The sequence below is a fragment of the Bubalus bubalis genome, chromosome 4 (genome assembly GCF_019923935.1).
Source record: "Bubalus bubalis isolate 160015118507 breed Murrah chromosome 4, NDDB_SH_1, whole genome shotgun sequence".
NCBI lineage: Eukaryota > Metazoa > Chordata > Mammalia > Artiodactyla > Bovidae > Bubalus > Bubalus bubalis.
Genome location: NC_059160.1, coordinates 24,863,980 through 24,891,129, shown reverse-complemented (window position 1 = coordinate 24,891,129; position 27,150 = coordinate 24,863,980). Strand labels below are relative to the sequence as shown.

General features: G+C 42.2%; 1 protein-coding gene across 3 annotated transcripts; it reads left to right on the top strand.

Moving 5' to 3' along the window:
* The first annotated feature begins 4 nt into the window (after positions 1 to 4).
* ERP27 (endoplasmic reticulum protein 27) lies at positions 5 to 25,207 on the top strand. Of its 3 annotated transcripts, none has more exons than XM_044941196.2 (7): positions 446 to 1,576; positions 2,142 to 2,239; positions 4,460 to 4,606; positions 17,751 to 17,867; positions 22,278 to 22,403; positions 23,991 to 24,188; positions 25,080 to 25,207. In XM_044941196.2, the coding sequence occupies exons 1-7, from the start codon at positions 1,396 to 1,398 to the stop codon at positions 25,125 to 25,127; spliced, it is 915 nt and encodes a 304-aa protein (XP_044797131.2). In that variant the 5' UTR covers positions 446 to 1,395; the 3' UTR covers positions 25,128 to 25,207. The 3 variants fall into 3 exon arrangements, with proteins under 3 accessions (XP_044797133.1, XP_044797131.2, XP_006044928.3); XM_006044866.4 differs by having other exon boundaries at positions 469 to 1,576; positions 4,460 to 4,597; XM_044941198.2 differs by lacking the exon at positions 22,278 to 22,403 and having other exon boundaries at positions 5 to 1,576.
* Positions 25,208 to 27,150: the final 1,943 nt, after the last annotated feature.

Genomic DNA, 27,150 nt, shown 5'->3' with positions numbered 1-27,150 from the left:
CACTTGCTGTGGTGGATATTAGTTGCAGCACGCAGGATCTAGTTCCCTGACCAGAGATCGAACAAGGGTCAAATAGAAGCAAGGAGGCTTTTTTTTAATTAATTTTTTTTTAATGTTTGGCCCTGCTGGGTCTTGCTGCACACAGTCTGTCTCTAGTTGTGGTGAACAGGGGCTACTCTTCATCGTGGTGCTCAGGCTTTTCATTGGAGCTGCTTCTCTTATTTCAAAGCACAGGCTCTAAAGTACAGACTCAGTAGTTCCAGCTCCTAGGCTCTAGAGCACGGAGTCAGTAGTTGTGGCTCATGAGCTCAGTTGCTCCAAGGCATGTGGGATCTTTCTGGACCAGAGATGGAATCTGTGTTCCCTTCATCTTCAGGCAGATTCCCATCCACTGCACCACCAGGGAAGTCCTTCAGTGTATTTTATTATCATATAGTGCATGCATGCTAAGTCGCTTCAGTCGTGTCTGACTCTTTGCAAACCATGGATAGAAGTTTCTACTAAGCTTGAGACTTATATATCCCCTGCTTATGAGAATCCCTTGGATTTCCACAGGCACTTGAGCCACATTAGGCATTTTTTCTCTCCTGCTTAAGCTCTTCAGTGGCTTCCCATCACCTGGAAAATATAGCTGAAGCTCCTACACTTAGTATACAAAGTCCCCTGGGATCTGGCCTCAGAATGCCTTTCTGCCCAGATTTATTATTCCATTTTCTGGTAATACTCAATTACTAATAATTCTCTTACTAGTAATTTGCACATCACATTTGCATCTCAGTGCTTTGGCTCTTTACGTGAAACTCCCTTTCCACCTTCATTGCCTGGAAAAGTTTTATTTACCCAGGACTCTGCTTAGGCATGCTTCCCACATGGCGCAGTGGTAAACTGCCTGCCAGCGCAGGAGATGCGGGTTCGATCTGTGTGTGGGGAAGATCCAAGGAGAAGGACACGGCAGCCGATTCCAGTATTCCTCCCTGGAGTCAGACATGACAGAGTCTGCACACACGCACTGCTTGGGCACCCCCTGCAGGAAGACAGCTTTTACCAGACACCATCATTGTCCAAAATGTCCTTAGTTCATCTTCTCCTAGCACCCTATGAGTTTCCCAATTTTTTAATCACGTTCCATTTTACATTTAAATGATCTATTTAATTGCCCATTTTTCATATTAACAATCTAAGCTGGGAGAGGTGATCAGATCACCATTATTGCTACGTCCGTAGTGCCCAAGTCAACACTTGGCATAGAATGTTTTGTTTTATTTAAAGGAACTAGCCTGACTTTCTTCTGATTGGTTTCATTCTGAGGCCCTGTTACCGAATCCTGTCTCTTATCTCAAAAGTTGAAGGTCCCCCTGCCCTGGAGTCAGCTGCAATGTTCCCAGAGCACAAATTATGCCACAATCCATTAACTGCAGAGTGGGCTGCCCTGAGTCAGAGGCTCCAAACACCAAGGCCAGGGCGTGGAGCGAGAGCAGGAAAATGGAAGCCATGCCGTCCAGATGCCTGTTTCTGTTATTTCTCTCCACATGCAAACTGTCCCCGGAAGTTGCTGCAGAAGTTCAGGAATCATCAGGTAAAAGAAAAGAGCACTTGAGTGACCAGGGGGTGAAAGTGTTATTGGGAGAAGGGAAGGGAATATTGGTAGAACTCTGGGTATTTGTTCCCCAAACCTAGGAACTTTTCAGGAAATGCTAGATAAAGATCTGCCTTGCCTAGTAGAGAAGAGGAGAGTCTGACATCCTTCAGAAATGGGCTATCATGGACTTCCCTGGTGGTCCCATGACTTAAGTCTCTGTGCTCCCAATGCTGGGGGCCCCAGGTTCGATCCCTGGTCAGGGAACTAGATCCCACTACTGCAACTGAAGATTCTGCATGCCACAACTAAGATCTGGAGCAGCCAAATAAATAAATAAATATTATTTTTAAATGGGCTATTATGAGAGGAGTCCCCCTTCCACAAGTTAGTAAAGAAAGAAAGCCTTGGAATGACAAATGCACTCCTGACTCTCTTTGGCCTTAAGAAGAGGAAAAATAGAGATGCCCTTGTGATTTAGAGCTGCTTTTTCTCCACTTGGTACCTGCAAACTCTCTGTCTCTCTCTGTCTCTTCCTCCCACCCCTACCCTCATCTCTGTCTAGATGGTCCCGGTGCCCAGGAACCCATGCAGCTCACAGATGTCCAAGCTGCCATGGAATTCATCGCTGCTGCTGAGGTGGCTGTCATAGGCTTCTTCCAGGTTTGTTCAGATATTGCCACCTGCCCTTCTCCCAGTTCAGTTCAGTTCAGTCACTCAGTCGTGTCTGACCCTCTGTGACCAGAAATATGCTACCTTAAGGGAGCCATGCTAGTCACTTGCTGGCCGGATGATACTGCCTTAAAAGTCAAAGGGCAGAGTCTAGTTTTAGCTTGTCAATCAAGATCTCACAATTTCTAGATGTTCCCAGTCTCTGAATCACATCTTTCTCATATTTGTTTTGAGAGTTCTGAGGCTGCTGTCTGGGTCTCCCCATCTGTACATGCTTTGAAGCGTCAGTCAGTATTTTAATTTCCAAGGCAGGGCCCAGAGTAAACCAACTTGTATCAAGCAGGCAACACATTTGTGAGTAGCTGCCTCCAGTCTAGAACCTCTTACCAAGTAAGGAGTCCCCCACTCTTCTTTTGCTTCCCAGGTGGCTCCATGGTAAAGAATCTGCCTGCCAATGCAGGAAACACAGGTTCAATCCCTGGGTCGGGAATATCCCCCGGAGTAGGAAATGGCAACCCACCCCAGTATTCTTGCCTGGGAAATCCCACGGACAGAGGAGCCTGGTGAGTTACAGTCCATGGGGTCGCAAAGAGTCCGACACAACTGTGCAACTGAGCATGCATAAACACTCTTTTTTTTTTCATCTGTTTGCTCTGAAATGTTGAATAAGGATGACATTTTGCATATTGAAGGTCTTAGCCAGTCTTCCAGATTGGCTGCCTGCTAAAAAAAAATCAACCATAAAGGAAAAGGCATTATTCCAGCATTTTTCTTTTTCTCTGGAGGTAACATCTGGTGATTTCACAGCTAATTAATCCCCTACTCTCTCCTCTCAGACCTTGTCTGTTTCTATTCATTAATTCCAAATCACCATCATCTTGTCTTTTCTGCGTACACAGCTGGAAATAAAATCGATGAGATATGAGTAGGGGAGGAAGACGGGAGTGGGGTGGGGAAGTGGGGGTGAGGCCTGGGGGCAAATTTTTCAGTAATGAGAGATCAGACCTGTAGACAAAAACAGCAGCCTACACTCAGGCAGGAGTGGCAAGGAAGTGGAACTGGAGGAGGGTGCGATAACTCAAATGGCCACCAGGTGTCGCTGTTTGCTCCGAGAGCAATTCCATTCTAAGGAGCAGATTTTTTTAAAAAAGATGAAGCCTTGAAGAACAATTGTTCATAACCTAAAATGAACTCCACACGCCCTTTCGGATGAGCAAAGTGCCAACTCCCTCTACTTGACCCCAGCTGCAAGGCTAACCATGATCTTTTCTCTGAACACATTTCCTTCTCTGGCCAGAGAAATGTCAAGGACATGTTCACGACTGTTTATTGCTCAGAGCTTCTGGGGACGAGGGTCCCATGACTGCAGGGAAATAAGGCCAGCTTGCTGTAGAAGGCCTGGAATCATCATTCAGAACAGGCTTCCCTGCTCTGTCTTGCAGGCCTTGGTTCTAGAGTTGGAGCAACGCCTGAACAGTGTCTTCATGGCTTACACACAGTGGAAAGAGCACCCCAACGTCCTACACAGCCTTGTTAATAAAATTTCTAAGCTTCCACTTTAATTTCTCTTATTTTTATTTTCTCTTTTTTGGTTCTTTTGACAGCACCTATTTCTGATTTTTACATTTCTTCTTTCCTCTACAAATTATTCCCCAAATATTTGCCTCCTTTGGTTTATCAATGACTGTGGAGGCCAACTCTTCAAGTCTTTGTGATTTTGAGATCCCACTCAGCTATTAACAAACTAAAAGTTAGTCATTCAGTCATGTCTGACTCTTTGCAACCCCATGGATGGTAGCCCGCCAGGCCCCTGTGTCCATGGAATTCTCCAGGCAAGAAAACTAGAGTGGATAGCCATGCCCTTCTCCAGGGGAATCTTCCTGACCCTGGGTCTCCTGCATTACAGGCAGATTCTTTACCGGCTGATCCACCAGTGAAGCCCAACAAACTACAAGTTCTATGGTAAAGCCAGATAGGTGTTCTAGACTTAGCCACTATGTCATAGTTACCTATTAACCCACCCAGCCTGGAAAATTCAACCATGTCCCTGAGAAGCCAGCCTACATTTTTAGAGGTAAATGTTGTCTCACTGGATGCTTCAATTTGATAAGTATGAGCATATTTCTACTCCCTAGTCTCTTTCCTCCAGAAACAACCTGTGGGTTTTTTTTCTTTTTTTTTTTTTTTTTTTTTTTTCCCTCTTGTCTTTAGGATTTAGAAGTACCGGCAGTGTCCCTAATCCACAGTGTGGTGCAAAATTTCCAAGACGTGTCTTTTGGGATCAGCACTGCCTCCGAGGTTCTGGCTCACTACAACATCACTGGGAACACCATTTCCCTCTTCCGTCTGGTAAGTCAGGTGGGCAGCTCCAGCCTTCTAGTTCTTCCTTGGGTTGTGAATACACAGACTTCTGAGACCAGAAAGGAGTCTAGATCTTGAATCAGAACAGTGATGCCAGCGTCAGGGACCATATGAGGAGGATGGCTCAACTCAAGCTTCCTAAACAGATGCTGTCATGAAATAGGAAGAGGCCTGGACTGAGGGTCAGCACATAAGATTTACAGCACTGCTTTGTCACTGAGCATCCATGTGACTTGGGCAGGTCACCAAACACTTTCTTGGCTTCAATTCTTTCATCTATAAAATAAAAGGGGAGTGGGAGGGAGGCTCAGGAGGGAGGGGATATATGTATACATGTAGCTGATTCATGTTTTACAGCAGAAATTAACACAACATTGTAAAGCAATTATACTCTAATTAAAATAAATAAATTTTTAAAAGAAAAAATACCAAGAAAAAAACTACTGCATACAGCGCCATAATTTGGACATGGCATAGCTTAATTAGCCATTTTCCTATTTATAGATAATTCGGTGTGTGTATTAGTCCCTCAGTCGTGTCTGACTCTTTGCAACCCCATGGACTGTAGCCCATCAGGTTCCTCTGTCCATGGAATTCTCTAGGCGAGAATACTGGAGTGGGTTGTCATTCCCTTCTCCAGGGGATCTTCCCAATCTAGGGATTGAACTCAGGTCTCCTGGTTAGCTCTCTACAGATAATTAGATAATCTCAAATATTTTATATTACTGCAGTTCTATAATAAATGCTTTTACGGGGCTTCCCTGGTGGCTCAGACAGTAAAGAATCTGCCTGCAATGTGGGAGACCTGGGTTTGATCCCTGGGTCAGAGATTTTTATATTTTTATATTTCCATATATATATACTTTTTAATATCTTCATATCTTTGAGAGTTTGCTTACATTTATCAAACATATGTTAACAACTACTGGGTTCTCTATGCAAGGTAATGATCCTTAAAACACATTGAGTATATTCTCCCCTCTCATAGCTCTTAAAATATGGTAGAGATTGTAAACATAACATACAAGTATCTATAATACAAACAGCATTACCATGGGTAAAATATTGTGTGTGTGTGTGTTAGTTGCTCAGTCATGTTCGATTATCTGAGACCCCATGGACCTCCAGGCCCCTATTTGAGCCCTCCAGGATCCTCTGCCCATGGAATTCTTCAGGCAAGAATACTGGAATGGGTAGCCATTTCTTTCTCCAGGTGAAACATTACAAGAGTTTAACTGGTCAAAGCAGGATAGGCACTAAATGACTTGGCCCAAAACATCAGCTTTGTAACCCATGATCCAAGTTCTGGCTGAATGGCCTTAAGAGTTATTCCACATTCTGGACCTTCTGTATTGCCTGCACACATTAAATCCAGAAATGTGCAAAATATAAAATGCCATTTTCTTCCTTTGAGCCATCTCCCAAACCCCTACAGTTTCCCTGTCTCTTTTACAATGAAGAAAATCAACAGTAGGTTAAGAAGATTTCAGTGAGTATTGGAACACAGTTCCTTTGTTCCCTTCTTAAGGACGTTCTCAGTACTGACATCAACACAGTTTCTAATGTTAATGCCATTATCAACAGTGTTAAGGGTAATATATTCTAATAAAAAGAATAAAAAATGGATTAAAAAAAAAAGCAGAGTAGGAATTCTGACCAAAATAAGTTATGAAGGAGACAACTGAACTGGGATTTAAAGAACAGATAAAATTTGGACAACATAAAGGAGAGTTCATGGCCAAAATGGGGGAAAAAAATTAAACTTGGGAAAGAGTGATCAAGCCAACTTGACTGGATCTCAGGGAACATGTTTTGGGCAGATGAATAAAAGAGCAATTTGATTGGAACCATATTGTCGAGAAATTTGAATACCAGCTTAATGAGTTTGCACTTAAGTTGACTGGCGCTGGGCAGCCCCTCAAGCCTTTAGATCAGGGGAATAACATGAACAGAAATGTGTTTGCACAAGATTATTTTGGCAGCAATGAGTCAGATGGATGATTAGGCAAAAAATACAAGAATAAAGAGAACTTTTATTAGGCTGACGAGATAGATCGTGTACTAAGGATCTGCAGCGAAGAGGAAGCAGCAGAAAGTGAAGAAAAGACATCATATTCTCTCTTTCCTTGACCTGGGAGCCTGCTTCTCTGGGTCCATCTCTTCTTTTAGTCTCCTTGAGTTCTTCTCTTTCTCTGTCCACGCTACTGCAAGGATCAGATATCAAATTATGGAAAGGAGGAGAGGTTGGAAGTCACAGTATCTAAGGAGTAGTGAGGTTATAACAGAAGTAGGTATTTCTGAGGCTTTCTTTGGTTGTTGAGTTTATGTTGTTGGTGGAATGTCATAGTGAAGATGACCAGAGTCCACTGGAAATAAGAAACTGAGCAGACATTAAAGTTTCAAAATTTCTGGTCTGAATGTCCTTCCCTCTCCTCTTTATCCTCTCTCTCTCTTACATTCTTCATCCAAATCTCTTTAAAATGTATTTTGTATTGTCTTCAGCTTTCTTTAAGCTCTTAATACATTGTTATCTAATTTGCATATCACTCCATTAAAACTGCTTTCAACCAGGTCACCATGGCTTCCATATCTCCAAACCCAACCAACATTGTTTAGATCTTATTTTACTGACCATTTATGCCATATTTGACATTGTTAGCCACTCTTTTCTCTTTAATATTCTCTCTTTCCTTGATCTAGGAACCTGCTTCTCTCGGTCCACCTCTTCTTTTAATCTCCTTGAGTTCTTCTCTTTCTCTATCCACACCACTGCCTGACCCAGTGCTCTTCCCAATCAAAGTTATAGAATCCATGGAGGCAGAGACTGTCTTATTCACTACTTCAACCACTGAGCATTTAACAGCATCTGTCAGGACTTCCTTGGTCGTCTGGTGGTTAATAATCTGCAATTCCATTACAGGGGCATGGGTTTGATCCCTGATCAGAGAACTAAGGTTCTGCATGGGGTGATCTGTGGCCAAAAATAAACTAAAAATAAATTTAGGTAAGCATCTTAAAAAAAAAAACAAAATAAAAAATAAAAGTGCCTGCCCAGCAGGTACTCATAAGTATTTGTTGAATAAATGAATATGTGCATGAATCATTTTTTTTAATTTTTGAAAAAGGCTTTATTTATTTAGAGCAGTTTCAAATTCAGAGCAGAACTGAGAGTAAAATGCAAAGATTCCCCTTATATCTCCTGCCACACACATCCATGGCCTCCCCCATCAGCAGCATCTCCACCAGAGTGGTAGACTTGTCACAGCCGATTAGGCTACATTGAAATGTCATAACCACCCAAACGCTATAGTTTACATCATAGCTCACTCTTGGTGTTCTACAATGTATGGCTTTGGACAATGAGTAATGGCATAAACCTATTGTTATGGTATTCCAGGATTTTCACTGCCCTTAAATCCCTCTGTGTTCTGCCTGTGAATGAATCAATTAATGAATGAATGAGTAAGTCTTCAGTAACAGGATCTTTTCTTATGTTTGATGGTTATGTGTTTGTTGAGAATTTGGCATGTTTTATCTCTAGCCTAGACCTCTCCATGATTCAGATGCTTGCTGGATATAACCATTTGAATATCCTCATAAATACTGCAGGCCTGGAGTTTGAGCAAGCTCCAGGAGTTGGTGATAGACAGGGAAGCCTGGTGTGCTGCAGTCCATGGGGTTGCAAAGAGTCAGAGATGACTGAGCAACTGAACTGAACTGACTGACTACAGTCTTCACTTAGTCAAAACTGAATTTGTCATCTTCCCTCGCTGTGTCACGTTCTTCCCACGAAAACACTATTTTACTGAATAGCTATGTTCATTCAGTCTCTAGTCTTTGCCGATCATACCTCCCACCCTGTATTTGGAGCCTATGTTCTCCTTCACTCTTCTTTTTACTTTCTATTACATCAGTTTATTCAGGCACCATCAAAATATTTGTAGAGACACAAAAAACACAAGTGATACTTCTGAAGGAAGACAGTAATCAACAATATTGAGTTCATAAATGTAAGGGAAAGGGTTAGTGGCTCAATTATGTCCAACTCTTCAGGACCCTATGAACTGTAGCCCACCAGGCTCCTCTGACCATGCAATTCTCCAGGCAAAAATACTGGAGTGAGTATCCATTCTCTTCTCCAGGGGATCTTCCTGACCCAGGGATTGAACCTAGGTCTCCTTCATTGCAGGCAGATTCTTTACTGTCTAAGCTATGAGGGAGGTCCCTTAACAGCAATGAAAACTCAGTGTTGCCGCTGGTGAGGCTCCGTGATAGAAGTCTGATTTAGCCAGTCCCACAGCCATGGCCATTACACGTTGTTTTATTATCCAGTTAATACTTCCATCTTTATTAAATAGATTGAAGTATTTTCTGTGTCTATAGCTGCCCGAATCTTACTGTTGCTCCTGTATTATTATTATTGATTCAATTAATGTACTGATGGTGTTATGCACAAAATTGACTTTTCCTCTGCTCTTTCTATTTTGTTCCTCACTTAGACTCTTAGCACCTTTGGCATAAACACTTTCAATACCTTCTTAATAGGTTTCCCTTCACTATTTCTTATTCAGTTTCTAGATTGGTATGACAATGATGGATTTAAAATGGACATTTGACCATGACACCTCCTTCTTAAAAAACTCTTCAATATTCCCCCGTATTACAAGAACAAAATCAAGACATTTAAATGTGTAGTTTTTATGACCAGGCCACTACCTGCTTTTCCATTCCCTTTTCTAGCACATTCCCACCCTAGTCTCCACCGTTTCAATACCCAACTATACACAGTATGAGGACATGATTCTATCATGTCACATGGGCTATTTCTCTGCCTAGAATGCCAGCCCCTCTCAGGCCCTTTTCTCTTAGGCTCACCCAACCAACTCCTCCTCATATTCCAGTGAATCAGTTCCAGCAGCTTATACTTCAGAAAGGCTCCCTGGAATCTCCAAATTGTCCTAACTACTCCTCTAAAGCTTCCCAGGTCGCACAGTGGTAAAGAATCTGCCTGCCAATGCAGGAGATGCAGGAGACTCAAGTTTGATCCCTGGGTCAGGAACCCCTGGAGGAGGAAGTGGCAACCCAGTCCAGTAGTCTTGCCTGGAAAATCCCATGGACAGAGGAGCCTGGCAGGCTACAATCCATATGGTCTCAAAGAGTCGGACACGACTAAGCACGGACAGAGTTTCTGCTAAAATCCCTTGTAACTGACCACTTTAGAGTGCATGTCGTGTATTTCTGTGTCTGTCTCACCTTTACCCTACTAGACCATGATCTTATGCAAGGCAGGAACCATGACTCATTCATGTTTGTGTCCCAAAGGTCTACAGTAGGTCTCTGGTACCTTGAAGACACTCGGAAAGTGTTTGAGGAATTTACTCACTCCCAAAACTCTGAAGATGCCTGAGTCCCTTCAGCAGTTCTTCCCCCACCTGGACAGAAGCTGCTGGTTTGCACTGTAAAATAGGATTAAATCAAATCCTTCTGTGAAGAGTTTTGGTGAGAAAGATATAGACTATGTATAAAATAGACCAATAATAAGGTCTTAGTGTATTTCACAGGGAGCTATATTCAATATACTATAATAAACCATAATGGAAAAGAATATGAAAATACACATACATTATATATATAAAATCTAAATTTAATCACTTTGCTGTATACCAGAGACTAACATAATATTGTAAGTTAACTATACTTCAGTTAAAAAAAAAAAAAAGATGCTTTTTTAAAGAAAGATATAGAAGGTTACACTAATGCGTTTCCTGGTACCGTTGAACTATTTGTAGAAACCTGTCCATACAAAAAACTCCAATTAGCTACAGATCCACAAGTACTTCTTTCCCAGTTTGTTGTTTATAGTCTTATGAAAGCCTGATTTAAAAGTCCTAGTTCCACCAAGATACACATTTGGGAAGAAAAACAAGTGCTTGTTGCTTCCAGTGTCTCTGCAGGTTTTACAACCTCTAACGAATGCTTTGTTTACGATTTATTCTCTACAAAGCCCTGTTGATGACTTCCCAGAGCTGCTTGCGCTTCTTTAGAATCTGCTGGTTGTTTCCCACCAGTGACAGACCTACTCCAAATGAACTCTTGGAACCTCTGTGGACAAGGTTATTTATGTGCTATACCGAAAACAAGCACCCTGCTCCATTGGCAGGTCTGTGGCGACAACTCATAGATAAACATGTTTTCCTCAGTTTCAGTTCAGTGGCTCAGTCGTGTCCGACTCTTTGCGACCCCATGAATCACAGCACGCCAGGCCTCCCTGTCCATCACCAACTCCCAGAGTCCACCCAAACCCATGTCCATCGAGTCAGTGGTGCCATCCAACCAGCTCATCCTCCTGTCGTCCCCTTCTCCTCCTGCCCTCAATCTTTCCCAGCATCAGGGTCTTTTCCAATGAGTCAACCCTTCACATCGGGTGGCCAGAGTACTGGAGTTTCAGCTTCAGCATCAGTCCTTCCAATGAACACCCAGGACCCATCTCCTTTAGGATGGACTGGTTGGATCTCCTTGCAGTCCAAGGGACTCTCAAGAGTCTTCTCCAACACCACAGTTCAAAAGCATCAATTCTTCTGCACTCAGCTTTCTTTATAGTCCAACTCTCACATCCACACATGACCACTGGAAAAACCGTAGCCTTGACTAGACGGACCTTTGTTGGCAAAATAATGTCTCTGCTTTTTAATATTCTGTCTAGGATGGTCATAACTTTCCTTCCAAGGAGTAAGCATCTTTTAATTTCATGGCTGCAGTCACCATCTGCAGTGATTTTGGAGCCCTACACTTTCAAAAATTCAGTCCAAATTTTACTAGGATTATTATTCAAGTTTTTGGGATAATTTTTTTAAAAAAGAAAAAGAACATCAACCAAAACTTTTCTCTTTTTTTTAGTGTTTTCTTACATTGAGGTATATTTAAAAGTTTGGCATTAAACAAACTGAGGCTTTTAATATACTTAAAAAAATACCATACAGTGTGACTGTGTCCTTCAGAAGAGGATCCCAGTGTTTAGAAATGATAATCAGTTCCTGTGTCCTGCAGGGGTGGACTGGGAGTGAACAGACATACTTACACAATGGACATGGTCTTCACAGATTCCTGCCCGTTGGTCTCTGTGGCTCTGTGTAGACCCATTAGGAGGCCCTTTTACGTCTGCAGTTAAGACTTCTTGACACTGGGAAATGTGAACCAATTGCAGATCTTCTGATACTTTCTTTTATTTAAGATCTAGAATTTCATCTGTTTGTTTTAGAGCCTAATTTATGATAGGCACTAGAATCTGATGAAATTATTATTATCATCCCTGTGTGCACTTAGTCACTCAGTTGTGTCTGACTCTTTGCAACCCCATAGACTGAAGCCCACCAGGCTCTTCTATCCATGGGATTTTCCAGGCAAGAATACTGGAGTGAGTTGCCATGCCCTCATCCAGGGGATCTTCCTGACCCAGGGATCGAACCCAGGTCTCCATCACTGCAGGGGGATTCTTTACTGTCTGAGTCACCAGGGAAGCCCATTATCGACCCTGCATTATCAATAAAGAAACTAAAGTTCCATGAGCTTGATTCTGATGTCTAGACTCTCAGAACTATAGAGTCACAAACATCTAACTCATATGCAGCATTCTCCAGGCCAGAATACTGGAGTGGGTAGCCTTTCCCTTCTCCAGGAGATCTTCCCAACCCAGGGATCAAACTCAGGTCTCCCGCATTGCAGGAGGATTCTTTACCAGCTGAGCCACAAGGGAAGCCCAAGAATGCTGGAGTGGGTAGGCTATCCCTTCTCCAGCGGATCTTCTCAACCCAGGAATTGAACCGGGTTCTCCTGTGTTGCACGTGGATTCTTTACCAACTGAACTAAGAGGGAAGCCCATATCCAGTATGGCCGACTCCAAAGCTACCTTTTCTACCTTATTATAGTGACTTTCTACAGTATTTAACTCTGAAAAAAGCCTGTTTTTACTCCTATATCCTACCTACTCTAATGCTCCTCATTAAATAAAGCCTTATTAAATAATGCTAAAGAAAACAAAAAATGTTTTCCTAAACAGTTTCTCTCTCCTTAGCACTATTTAATCAAACCCCCATCTTATTTCTCAAGATTTAACCTAGGCATGACATATTTTGGGTTTTCCCAGGTGGTGCGGTAGTGAGAAGGAAAAGGCAACCCGCTCCAGTATTCTTGCCTGGAGAATCTTGCCAGAGACAGAAAAGCCTGGTGGGCTGCTGTCTGTGGGATCACACAGAGTCGGACACAACTGAAGCAACTTAGCAGCAGCAGTAGTGAAGAATTCACCTGCTAGTGTGGGAGGTATAAGAGACGTGGGTTGGATCCCTGGGTCAGGAAGATCCGCTGGAGTAGGAAATGGCAACCTACTCCATTATTCTTGTCTGGGAAATTCCATGGACAAATAAGCCTGGTGTGCTATAGTCCATGGGATCCCAAAGAGTCAGACATGACTGAATGACTGAGCACACACACACACACACACACGTATGACATATTTTGGCAAAGAAATTTCAGAATTAGCCCATACAGCAAATTTCCACTGTAAGAACATGTTTAGAAATAAGCTGAAATAATAAGTGGAAATATGAGTTGACAGTTATATGGGAGAGGAAAGAGTGCAGCATTTGCTATATTTATGGAATGCATCAGTCTGTAAAAATAGTTCAGGCCAACTATTTAAACGTGACTGAGAAAAAATTAAAATGTCGTGTATGACAACTTGTCTGTGTGAGGACACAGCTTGTCTTAGCACTAGTGTGAAGTCCCTCCCCACTCTCCCATCCAAGCACTAACCAGGGCCGACCCTGCTTAGCTTCTGAGATCAAGTGAAATCCAGGGCATTCAGGGTGGTATGGCCATAGACAGCCCCCTACTCTCAATAGGACACACTGTTAACCTAATCCTGTGTTGAATAAACCGTAAGCCTGTCCTAAAATGGAATCTCAGATATTATTTGAATGTGTACCTCATTTTGAGTATTTTCCATCACTTCTATTTGAAGAAATAGAATTAGTTTAACTTTGACCCAACGGGATAGTAATAGAAATAGAGTAGAGGCATCCTTTCACGCCTTTCACAATTATTCCTGGAAACCTGTTATAAGAAATGCACCTAGCCAAGCAGAGAATCAGAGCAGAGTACATAAAAATAAACTGATAAGGAAGGCAATAAATAAGATTTGCCAAATTTTAAAATATTTTTCTAAAGTATATATATATATATATATGTATTTATTTTTGGCTGCACAGGGCCTTCACTGCTGTGCACGGCTTTCTCTAGTTGTGGTGAGCAGGGACTACTCTCTGGTTGCAGCGTGTGGGCTTCTCATTATTGTGGGCTAGAGGGCACGTGGGCTCGGTAATTTCAGCTCACAGGTCCTGGAGTCCAGGCTCAGTGGTTATGGTGCGTGGGCTCTGTCGCTCTGCAGCATGTGGGATCTTCCTGGACCAGGATTAGAACCCATGTCTCCTGCATTGGCAGGCAGATTCCCAAGCATTAGACCACCAGAGAAATCCCAAAGTATATATTTACCAAGTATATGGTAACCAATTAGCTTATAAAAACAAACCCCAGAGACAAGAGGGCATGTACTGAACAAATGATTTCTCCGTGGTAGCCAAGATATTTAATATTGTAGCTGGTGCAAACTAAAACAACTTTAATGTTTTACAAAAAGCTGGGTTGTTAATTACAGGAATCTACCAGAATTAATTCAAAGGAGTATTGCCGAAATACTAACAAACAGCAAAGGAATGATGAAATCCATTGGTATGATACAGTGTCTGACTCATATAATAATCTACATCTGATACTCTTGGGGAACCTCAAAATTATATTGTAAGGTAACAACCCTTCTGGTTTACTGTTTCTGTTTTTCTTCTGGTGCCCCTTTTCTTGAGGAGAAAAATAATATGATTTTTCAAGGAAAATTCTTTCCAAAAACTGGAAAAATATATTAAAAAATATTTTCTCCCACTCCGGGATCCAGGGTCGGATTTTCTTTCCAGGGCATTATGCAAATGCATTCCCTTTACAGAAGGGAGGTTTCCTGTTTAAATGTTTCCAGGAACCCTACACATGAGCGCTCCAGAGTTTGTTGGTTTAAGAAATAGAGAAATAATCAGGTATGCTTCATTTAAAGAGCCATGACCAACTGGAGAGGCTTCGGGAGGATGGCTTTTATGAAAGATCTTCGCTTCTTAGAGAATGTTATCACCACTTCACAAACTCTGCCTCCCATATACTGCATTCCTCAAGTCCAGAGCCACCTGGAGTAGCTGGCATTTCCTGTTCATCCTGTTCTGGGAAATGCGAGGGTTTGCCGGGAAAAGAGAGCAGCGAGGGAGGAGCTCCTGGCTCTGAGCACGGTTCTATCCACTGTGGTGTAGACACCAGGCTTCCAAGTTTCTAGAAAAATAACCAGAAAGTATTTAAACATGTTAAACATAAAAAGGACCCTGGTTGTGATTACAGTAATGATTCTGATGGTTGTGCAATTAGCAAAACCTTAGGAAGGAAACGTACATTGCTAGGTCGCTTCAGTCGTGTCTGACTCTGCAACCCCATGGACTGTAGCCCGCCAGGCTCCTTTGTCCATGGAATTCTCCAGGCACGAATACTGGAGTGGGTTGCCATTTCCTCCTCCATGGGATCTTCCTGACCTGGGGATTGAACTTGTATCTCCTGCCTCTCCTGCATTTGCAGGCAGATTCTTTACCATTAGCACAACCTGGGCATTATGCAGCTTTAAAAGTCCTTTGTGCTCACTTTCTTTTTCCTGGAGGAGAGGGATGGGAGAAGGGTGGGCGAGGCCCCACCTAGGATGACTTTTTCTCCTGCTTTCATAGTTCTCTCCCAGGCTTTCTCTCCAATAGTGTCAATTTTAAAACAATTAAATATGCAAAGGGAACTCACATTTTAAAATATCCTGTAGTTTCGATGATTTTTTTTTTCAAGATTCTTTTTTTAAAGACAAATATTTTCTGTACTTTGGCATTTATGTATTTCATAAGTTTGAGTTGTGGAAAAAAAAAACCACACAATCATAAGGTGAGTAAGTCGCCAGTTGAGTGAATGTCAGCACTTCCGGATCTCAGCACTTTGGTGTAGTCAAAGCATTTTAAACAAAACAAAACAAAAACGCACACTAGTTATAAACAAAAAGGTTGATGACTACATTGAAATTAACTTCTATTCATATGCAGTTACTATTAAAATAGTCCCCAGTGAGAAAAGATATGTAATATAGAACCATAAAGGGCTCATATCCATAATATGTAAAACATCTTCAAATCAACAAGGAAAGGATCAACTCAATAGAAAAATAGGCAAGTGACTTGAACATAAACTTCAAAAAAGATGATATATAACTAGTTAATTGGGGAATTGGAGGTTAAACCACAATGAAATACTACCACATATTCATCAAAATGAATAAAATTAGAAAGGCAGATAATACCAAGTGCTGGCCAGGATGTGAAGCACTGGGATCTTTCAAACAGTACAGATGCAAGTATACATTACTATTCATTTAAGAAAATAGCTTGGCCTTCTCTCCCAAATAAACATCAAAATGCACATCAAAAATATACATATCCTATAATTAAAAATTTCAATCCTAAATACATGCTCAATAGATACAGAGGCATGAGTTCCAAGAGAAATGAACAAGAGAGTTCATTGCAGCATTATTTTAATAACCAGAAACTGGAAACAACCTCAATATCCATCAGTAGTAAAATAAGATTTTGCATATTTATACAATGGGATACTATTACAGCAAGGAAAATTAACATATTACAGCTATATGCAATAATATGGATAACTCTTAAAAACAAAATAATTGAGATACACACAAAAAAACCATTGCCTGTTTCCACTTACATCATTTTTTTTGTGCATCCCCACTGCATGTGGGATCTTAGTTCCCCAGCCGAGAACCAAACCCACACCACCTGCATTAGAAGCACGGAATCTTAACCACTGGACCACCAGGGAAGTCCCTACATAATATTTTTAAAAAGAAACTCAACTGTAATAGAGAGATGCATTTTTAAGCAGTAAAGCTATAAAGAATGAAAATCGTCATTGTAAAAGTCAGGATAATGGTGAACGTTGGCAGAAAAATAACAGATTATAAAATGGACATGAACTTGAGCAAACTCTGGGAGATCATGGAGGACAGGGAAGCCTGGCGTGCTGCAGTCCATGGGGTCGAAAAGAGTCATACACAACTTAGCTACTAAACAACAACAATAGAAAGATCTCAGAGGGCTTCAGACATTCTGGCAATATTCTATGTCTTTCCCTGAGTGGTGGTTCCACAGTTGTTTACTCTGTGACAATTTTCTGAGCTTTATATTTTCCATTTTGTGCTTTTATCTGCATGTGTGTTTTATTTCACATTAGAAATGTATGTAAATAAAACATAAATCTGATCCTCTAAGTGGCTCCCCTTGCCCTCAGGTTAGAATTTAATTACTTATCTTGACCTCAAGGTTCTTTGGGAATTTGCCCTGCCTACCCCATTGCCCTGATGGCTCAGATCCTAAAGAATCTGCCTGCAATGCAGAAGACCTGGGTTTGATCCCTGGGTCAGGAAGATCCCCTGGAGAAGGAAATGGCAACCCACTCCAGTATCCTTGCCTGGGAAATCACAAGGATAGAGGAGTCTGGCCAGCTGCAGTCACTTTCCACCCCGCTGTCCATGTCTCTCTCCTACTGCACTTAACATCCACTGCTATAGTCGAGCTAATCTAACCGCGGCTTCTAGAACGGAACGTCTGTCATCTTTTTGCCTTTTGCAAACACTGTTCGTTATTTAAAACTCCCATCCCATCCTCATTCATCTGACCAAGTCTTAGCCGTTGATTAGGAGCTGTCTCTTCCTGGAAGCATTTCTCCTCTTCCTTAGGTGACATACGGGTCTGTGATGATACTTGTCACCTTCTGTGGGATGTTCCTGTTTACTTCTCCGTGCCCCACAGGACAGTGCATTCCTCGAGGGCCAGAAACCTTTACCTTTCTGTCTTTGGAGCTTGAGTTAGTGCCTGATTTGAGGTTAATAGTTCAGAAACATTTACTGATGACAGAACAGTGACAATTTTATCCTTTCTGTGTGATCCAGGTGGATAACAAACAACTGGATTTAAAGGGTGAAGATTTTGAAAGCATGGATGCCACCAAGTTAAGCCGTTTCATTGAGAGCAACAACCTCCACCTGGTTACAGAGTACAATGCTATAGTAAGTAGCCCCTGTCTCTAGACCCGGAAGTCCTTTTGTCAGGGAGGGTAGTTGCCTTCATAGGAGAAATCTTTTCCTCCAAGCATTCTGATCTTTTAATGAATAATAACGGTTGTTATTGTTGTTTAGTCACTAAGTCATGTCAGGCTCTTTTGGAACCCCATGGACTGTAGCCCACCAGGCGCCTCTGTCCATGGGATTTCCCAAGCAAGAGTACTGGACTGGATTGCCATTTCCTTTTCCAGGGGATCTTCCCAACCCAGGGATCAAACCCAGGTCTCCTGCATTGCAGGTGGAGTCTTTACCAGCTGAGCCACAAGGGAAGCCCAAGAATACTGAAATGGGTAGCCTATCCCTTCTCCAGTGGATCTTCCCAACCCAGGAATCAAACCAGGGTCTCCTGCACTGCAGGCAGATTCTTTACCGACAGAGCTACCAGGGCAGCCCATAATAACAGTAACCACCATTAAATCAACTCGAAATTGTTTATATTGCCATCCCTACTACAACCCTTAAGATTGATAAACTTGTTCCTACCCAGCAAAGAAAGAAAGAGACAAGTGAGATGACACGTTACATGACAAGTAAGAGAGTCAGAATGCAAAGTTGAGGTGACTAATCAAAAACTTCTGAGTTTGGTTGCAAGAGAGTTCAGTGAAGCAACTCTGATGTGACCAGCATTCTAGACCATGCTTCTCAAACAAGATGGCAAGCTTGCCACAATTGCAAAAATGCTGAAGGTCAATTTTTTTTTTTCCTAAAGCATTAGAGACCAATATTTTTATAAAATACAAATGAGCTGTTTAAAAACACTGATCACATATTTGGATGTTGCAGCAATGTAAAATTTCTAAAAAGTTTTTACACATCTATTCCCATTTTCTGTGTCTACCTCCTTGCAGACTCATGACCAGCAGTTCTGTTGGGTACAATTGGCACTTGCCTAGACCCTCCTGGAGTCTCAGGTTTCTTTCTGGGTGTGTTCCTTGGTTGTTGCATTCTGTGTACAACCTGGGTGAAGGTGTTGGTCCACCCGTCCGGATAATCTTCTGGCCTTCTAACACCTACAGCTTATAGAATTACCTTATATGTCCTACCTTTTACCTTCCCGAACTTACATCATTAAGTGATGGAGTGTTGATTTCCAGTGATCTACCTCGGCTCCGAAATGCTGCATATTCTCTCATAACAGTACTTTATATGCATGTCATGCTTTTCAGAACTAACAAAACCCTTTTATGTCACTTTTTCATATAATACTCACATATTTTTTTGAGGTAGAAGAGAGGAGATTATTATGTCCATTTTATAGAGGAGGGCTCTCAAGTTCCAAGCAACATTCAATATTACACAGTAAGTAGAAAAGACATCACTGAAGGCAGAAAATTTGATGATGCATGAAGTCATATTGTCTATTTCCATTTTATAGGAGAGGAAACGGGAGTTCAGAAAAGTGAAGTAACTTCCTCAAGCCCTACAACTTGTCATTTGAAGTTCAGTGACAGCCCTGTCCACTTGACCCAGCATTTTTCACGACTGATCTGTCTGACTGAGTCCTGTGGTTTTTCCATTCCCCCACATAGCCTACAACAGAAAACACCTCTCTTCCTGTTGACTACATTCCTGTCCGCCTCTCACACCATGTTTGTCTCCATAGAATGGTGATCCCATTTCCACTTCTGCTAAGATTGCAAACACATGCATCCCAGGGTCACTGGTAGCAATAATTTAAAAGGCATTGAAAAGTGCCTAGACCATTATCATTCTGGTCATTGTCTATAAGGCTACCAGGAGTGCATTGGGGACCAGAAAAGATGATCCAGTGCCAGACATAAACCAGTGCCTGGTTTATGAGCCAGGGTCCTGGAATTCCACAGGTGAATGAGGGCAGAGGCAAAGACTAGCCTTCCTAAGTTCTGATGATTGCGCCGTCTCTCATCTTAGAGAACAATGACACATTTTGTTAAGTTCTACATTAGAGGTGACACCAACTCATATCAAGAAGAAATTAGGAAAGAATTTCTCCAGAGAACCAAGTTTTATCATGACTTTTTCATTTCCCAAAAGTACCGTTTTTCTCTTATTGAGACCTGCTCACACTACTATGGTTATTTCTCATCTGTTTCTGGTGCAGAGGTTTGTACCACTAGCAACTGGACAGAAATCCCCAGTCCCGTAGTTGACCTCCTGTGCACTGGTAATGCATACACTCAACACTTGGCTTCAAGATGAAAATCGGACTGTGTCTATTAGGATTAAACTCATCATTTCTGCAATGTTCAATCTCTTCCTCTATCCTTTCACTGTATCATTTGACTCTTTAGCTTTGGTTTCTTGACTCTTCCCAAGATTTATCCTCTATCTCTGTTCTAGAAGGGTAGATTGCATTCTATAAATTTAAATAACAAAACAAGAGACAATTATTTAAATTTCTAATCTTCCAAATTTAAAATTGAAGCCCTGTTTTAAACTCCAGGGAGAAAGTTTCTGGAAAGAACTTATTGGATCCTCCTTGCCTACACGTCAGCCAGTAGAGCTGAAAATTCTCTACAGGGTAGTATGTAGCTTCTGCTGCTACTGCTAAGTCACCTCAGTCGTGTCCAACTCTGTGTGACCCCATAGATGGAAGCCCACCAGGCTCCCTGTCCCTGGGATTCTCAAGGCAAAAACTCTGGAGTGGGTTGCCATTTTCCTCTCCAATGCATGAAAGTGAAAAGTGAAAGTGAAGTCGCTCAGTCATGTCTGACTCTTAGGGACCCCATGGACTGCAGCCTACCAGGCTCCTCCTTCCATGGGATTATTTAGTGACTCCAGTTCCCATCATTTTGGGACTTTGTTCATTAACCTACAGCTCTCTCTGTGCACATGCTAGTTTTACAGCAATACTCTCTGTATTTAGAAGGGAGAGGTAAGAAGAAATGGGATTTTGTTTAAAATAGAGACAGTTGCAGCGCTGTTTCTGAAAAGGGAAATGAAGGGGGCTAGAGTCATAGTTTTACAGTCTCCCTTCTCTCCTCCCTCTGCCTCACAGCTGTCTCCTCCTCTCGACCATCCACAGCCTCAGGGGAAATCACCATCTCTAATCAGCAAAGAAGGGCCAAACTTCCCATCTCCTGAAGCAGTTATCTTACGGCTGACCTGAAATGAACTAACTCAACCGCGCTTAGGGCTGAGTTGATTTTGTTGAGGTTTTGCCATCAGCTGAATAGGAGTCTCATGGATAGTCTCATGTATAGAGTCTCTTGTATAGAGTCTGTACTTAAAGAGTACTGTACTTAAAGAGTCTGTACTCTGTAAGTACAGACTCTCAAGTCACTCTGCCTGCTGAGAATTCCAGCTCATCACTTATGTGACTTTTGGAGATCTTGCACCTCAATGTCTTTATTTATAAAACTGGGACTTTGAGGATTAAATTAGTTGTTATACGTAAAGACCTGAAAACACTACCCAGCACATCATCAGCACTCAAAAGTGTACACTACTAAGAAGGATTCAAAATCCTATTTTAAGTGTATCTGGCTTCTCTTGGTTTTTCATTTGTTTTGCTTTGTTTTTTTTTTTGTTTGTTTTTTTTTTTTTTTTTTGCTGTGCTAGGTGGCCTAGCAGGATCTTTGTTCCCTAATCAGGGAATGAACCCACACTTCCAACAGTGAAAGCTTGGAGTCCTAACCACTGGACCACCAGGGAATTCCCAAAATCTGACTGCCCTTGCCACATTTCAAAAGGGGTTGAAAAAAGTGACTAAAATATTCCATGGTATATTTGTTGTCTAATGATGCATAACAGTTTACTCCAAAATGTAACAACTTAGAACAGAAAAATAATTGATTATCTCATACAGTTTCTGTGGGTCAAGTTTGGGAGTGGCTACGGATGGGGGCCTCTGATCCCAGGGGCTCATGTGAGGTTGCAGCCATTGGTCAGGGAGGCAATCACCTGAAAGTTTGATGGGGGCTGGAAGGTTTCTTCCCAGATGATTCAGTCACCTGATTGGCAAGTCAGTGGTGGTTGTTAGCAGGAGAACTTAGTTGCTTCATAGGACCTATGTGAATCTCTTCCCAGGGCTGGTTGAGGGGACAGTATAAGAGAGTAAGTGATACAGGAGAGAACAAAGCAGATGCTACTATGTCTTCTATGACCTAACCTTTGGAGGTCACACTGCATCACTACTGCAGTATCCCTTTGGTTACTCAGCTCCACCCTGTTCAGTGTGGGGATGAGGGATCTACTAAGTTGCATGAAAACTAGGAGAGTGAAACTGATCCAAAGCCATCTTCTAGGAATTGCCATTGGTGTGATGGGTGGACAGCTATCGTTTATGGTCCAATGTACCTAGTCATTGAGTCGCCACTAATATTTTTTCCCCTCCTTTTCTCTTTCATTCTGCTTTAATACATTTCAATTTGCCAGACTGCAATTGGCCTATTCAATAGTATGATTCCAATTCATCTTCTACTGATTATGAACAAGGCCTCCTCAGAGTTTGAAGAAAACTTGCACAGATTTCAGGAGGCAGCTAAGCTCTTCCAGGGGAGGGTAAGTCTGGACGGGGAGATTCCCTTTTGAATAATCAGCTGTAGGACACCAGAAAAAGAGACATGGGGCTAGGGAAGTGAGAGAAATGTGGAAAAAAATTATGGTTAAGAGATAACGAAGGGAGAACTGGAGTATAATAAATCCCATTACTCTGCCTTAAAACTTAAGATGTATTTTAAACTGTTAAAGATGTATTTAATCATATCTTCCATTAGCAGTAAGTCTATTTCTTTTTTATTCATTGATGGTTGGACAAAAAATAGAGATCCAAAGAGACTGAACATAAAAATCACCTGTTAGTCATGATAGCTTCATGTATCTATGCTATGCCAAGCAGCTTCAGTTGTGTCCGACTCCTGGTGACTCTATGGCCTGGTAGCCTGCCAGGCTCCTCGTCCATGGGATTTTCCAGCCAAAAATCCTGGAGTGGGTTGCCATGCCCTCCTCCAGGGGATCTTCCTGACCCAGGGATCAAACCCATGTCTCCTGAATTGCTGGCAGATTCTTTACCACTGAGCCACCAGGGAAGCCCCGTGATTTATTTACTCTTACTATAAACTCTGAAGTTTTAGACCTCAGGGCTTATTTCTCACATAAAACACATATCTTGTACCTACTGCCCACTGGATAAGCAATAAATATTTTTCTTTCCCTTCCCCACTTTGTGCAGTTCTGCTTATGTCACTGAAATAGTAAAACTTCAACTACTTCAAGTCTACTGCATTGAACTAGAGACCTCAATGATGGGCTGTTTGGTAAAAAAAAAAAAAAAAAAATCTTTCTGGTGGTTGTTTCCCTAACACTGGAAGTTTTCAGTGTTACTAAATATAGATAACTCTCTAACTAGACTGTTATCAAGGAGATTTCCTCATTGGGCAGAAGGTTTGATTTAATAATATAAAACAGTTAACAGTTATTTACCGTCTGAGCCACCAGGGAAGCCCTATCAAGCACTTACTATCAGTTCAGTTCAGTTGCTCAGTCGTGTCCGACTCTTTGTGACCCCATGAATCTCAGCACACCAGGCCTCCCTGTCCATCACCAACTCCCGGAGTTCACTCAGACTCATGTCCATCAAGTTGGTGATGCCATCCAGCCATCTCATCCTCTGTCGTCCCCTTCTCCTCCTGCCCCCAATCCCTCCCAGCATCTTACTATATATGCTAAAAACTGTATTAGAAATATTATCTATTCTCTCATTCAATCTCCTCCCAACAAAACCCAATAAGAACACTGAATCTCAGAGAGGCCGAGTAATGCACCCAGAGTCAGACAGCTAGAAAGTACTAGAGGCAACATTTAAAAAGAATTCTCCATGTTTAGCCATTTAGATCATACTTTCTCCCTTAGCTAATCATGAAACTGTCTTCCAATGCTATGTTCTTAAAATTAAATAGACCTGATCCAAAGGGAAAAAACTTAAAACAATGCAAAGTAAAAGAAGAAATTCATTTTAATTCAATGAAGATTTAAATTGTGCAGCACAGACCCTAAGTTCAATCAGTGTAAACTGCAACCATCACCAAGTGTCTCTTTCTTCCAAGGACCTCAGACAGATCTTTCTCTTTCAAATTTCCCCAACTGCAGATTCTTTTTATTCTGGTGGACAGTGGAGTGAAGCAAAATGAAAAGGCGATATCATTTTTCAAACTAAAGATGTCTGAACTGCCTGCTTTAGCAATTTACCAGACTCTGGATGATACGTGGGATACATTGCCTATAACAGAAGTCTTAGTAGAGCAAGTGCAAAATTTTTGTGATGGATTCCTGAAAGGGAAGGGATTGGTAAGTATGAAACTGCAGGTAAAGCAAGTTGAGGTTTTTTTTCCCTTTCAGTTTAGTTCAGTTCTGTCGCTCAGTCATGTCCAACTCTGTGCAACCCCATGGACTGCAGAATGCCAGGCTTCCCTGTCCATCACCAACTCCCGGAGCTTGCTCAAACTCATGTCCATTGAATCAGATCCATTTTACCTCTCAGTCCCTTTAATTTTCTGTTGAATAAAAATTCTTTGACCTCCACTGGATTTGATTAAAAGTAAAGGAGTGGGAAGATATGGTGGTCAGGATCAAGACTCTTTTTAGGATGTAATCATGGGAGTGAGTGAACGTCGCTCAGTCATGTCCGACTCTTTGTGACCCTATGCACTACAGTCCATGGGATTCTCCAGGCCACAATATTGGAGTGGGTAGCCTATCCCTTCTCCAGGGAATCTTCCCAACCCAGGGATCGAACCCAGGTCTCCCGCATTGCAGGTAGATTCTCTACCAGCTGAGCCACAAGGGAAGCCCAAGAATACTGGAGTGGGTAGCCTATTGCTTCTCCCGGGGATCTTCCTGACCCAGGAATTGAACCGGGGTCTCCTGCATTGCAGGTGGATTCTTTACCAACTGAGCTATCAGGGAAGGCCATAGTCATGGGAACCAAACCAAAATAGAACTCCAAAAGCACTTGGGGGAAGATCTTGCATATTCAAAGGAGCTGAATTTTGGATTTTACCATTCTGTGTACAATATCGATGGGAAACGAGTCAAATTCATATGAGGAGTTCAGGAGATAACAGTGGAAGATGGATTTAGGGCTTTCAAGAGGGATTAAATAGCTCAATTTGTTAATCTCAGAGTTCAAAAACAAGATTGGGCTCCAGAGCTGAATATCCATGTCATGATGTTTTTCAGAGAGAAAATCATGAAGCAGAAGAGAAGACGTCAAAGGTGGAACTCTGATTGCTTCCCTGTTTCTTCTGCATACAATCAAGTAACTACTTTATGCTGAATAAAAAGACTCAAATCTCAGAGACACTAAATAACAGACTCACCAAGCTTCACATGCAAACACACACACACACACACACACACACACACACACACACACAAAACTCCAGTTTGTTCCTTAAAATCTCAATTACTCTACTTGCCCTTTCTTTTAAATTTTCTATATTCTCTACTACCCATCTGATTTTTCTCTTCTACATTCATACTGAGGGGACCCATACACTGGATGGAGGTTTTAGGAGAAACACTGTGCTCTTGCTGTAAAGTGGAGGGCAGGGGAAGTTGGGGAATGGGGAGCATTCCTAGAGGGAGACTGTTCTGATGGGTCATTTAATATTGAATTCATACTGCACGAGACTTACATACAACCTCTTGTAGAGCTGCCTAAGGGTTGAAACCCTACTCTTCATAAGCCCTTGTCCCTCTCTGACTCAGAGCCAAGGACACAAACATGGTTTTAGACACCTTTCTGGAATTGTCTTCATGCCAGAAGTCTAAAGATATTTCCAAGTCTCTGAACTTGACAGAAACAGACCGTGTACAACTCTATGCTTGTTTGCATTCCTAACTCCCCATATGAATCAACAACCACATGATAAGTTAAAAGCCCTATCTTATAGGAAAAGGCTGGCATCTCTTTGCAGACCTAACCTCTTGTAAATACCCCCTGCCCAGCTCAGCAGAATGGACCTCCCTCTTCAGTGCCTACTGTTTAGAGTCAGGCCATGAGCCACCTCTGTGTCATTGTTCCCCGTGGGTGGTATGGGAGCTGGTGGAGATCATCCTGCAGGACCACTGGGATAAACATGATAGTGGAGCTGGGGATTGAACTAGGGAAGAAGTTGGGGAAGAGGGGGGAAGAGAAGTGGGGCGCTTGGCCCCTGGAGACGAGCTGGGGCTGACTGAGTATGGATTATTGCAGATGAGGTGTGCGATCCAGCCCATGTGGGACAGAGGGAGAGTTTGGCTGAGTGTCTCTGGCCCACAGGCTGTTACTGTCAACACACAAATGCTGCATTGTTCCCAGGAGGCCTTTGGCTCCGAAGGAAAGTGCCCAAGTGCTGAAGAGCTGAAAAACCACAGTGTATACCTAAGGGCTGGTCCAAGTGGGGAACAGACACTGAAAGACTTAGTTGTTCCTTTCTGGGGGAAAAACTCCATGGCCTGTGAACTGGGAGTTGGCTGCTGGCTGGGAGTCCATGAAAGCAGCTGTGGAGGGCACGCCCCTCGGCAACATGAGACCAGCGGATTCCAAGGAGGCAGACCCATCCATCCACAGGGCTGCTGAAAACCACCCAAACAGTCTCCTGCTTGAGGCTGAAAAATATTCCTGGGATAGGCACATCCCAGAAGCTGTCCTTTGATCCTGCGAACCAGAACTCTTGACATTTACCATCAGGAAATTCTTCCTGATATCCTGCTGAGGTCCACTAACCACACAAGCTCGTTTCTTCTAACTTATACTGCATGGAAATTCCTAATGGCTGCCAATCACCATCTCTAAATAGTACCTTTAACTCCTTGCTAATTGCTCTTAAACCTTCTTAACCTGTCTTCTTTCCTCCATGTTCATCGTAATCCAAACTTTTCACCTTTTTAAAAAATTTCCAAGTCATTTGATTGACTTTATTATTTTCTCTTTTCCTCTCTTGTCAACATTCTCTGCCTTCTGCTTAAAAGAATGGGATTCCAAACCCTGTAGGTATTTGGTAAATGCTAACACATAAATAGGAGATCCAACCAGTCTATTCTAAAGGAGATCAGTCCTGGGTGTTCTTTGAAAGGAATGATGCTCAAGCTGAAACTCCAGTACTTTGGCCACCTCATGCGAAGAGTTGACTTATTGGAAAAGACTCTGATGCTGGGAGGGATTGGGGGCAGCAGGAGAAGGGGATGACAGAGGATGAGATGGCTGGATGGCATCACTGACTCGATGGATGTGAGTCTGAGTGAACTCCAGGAGTTGGTGATGGAC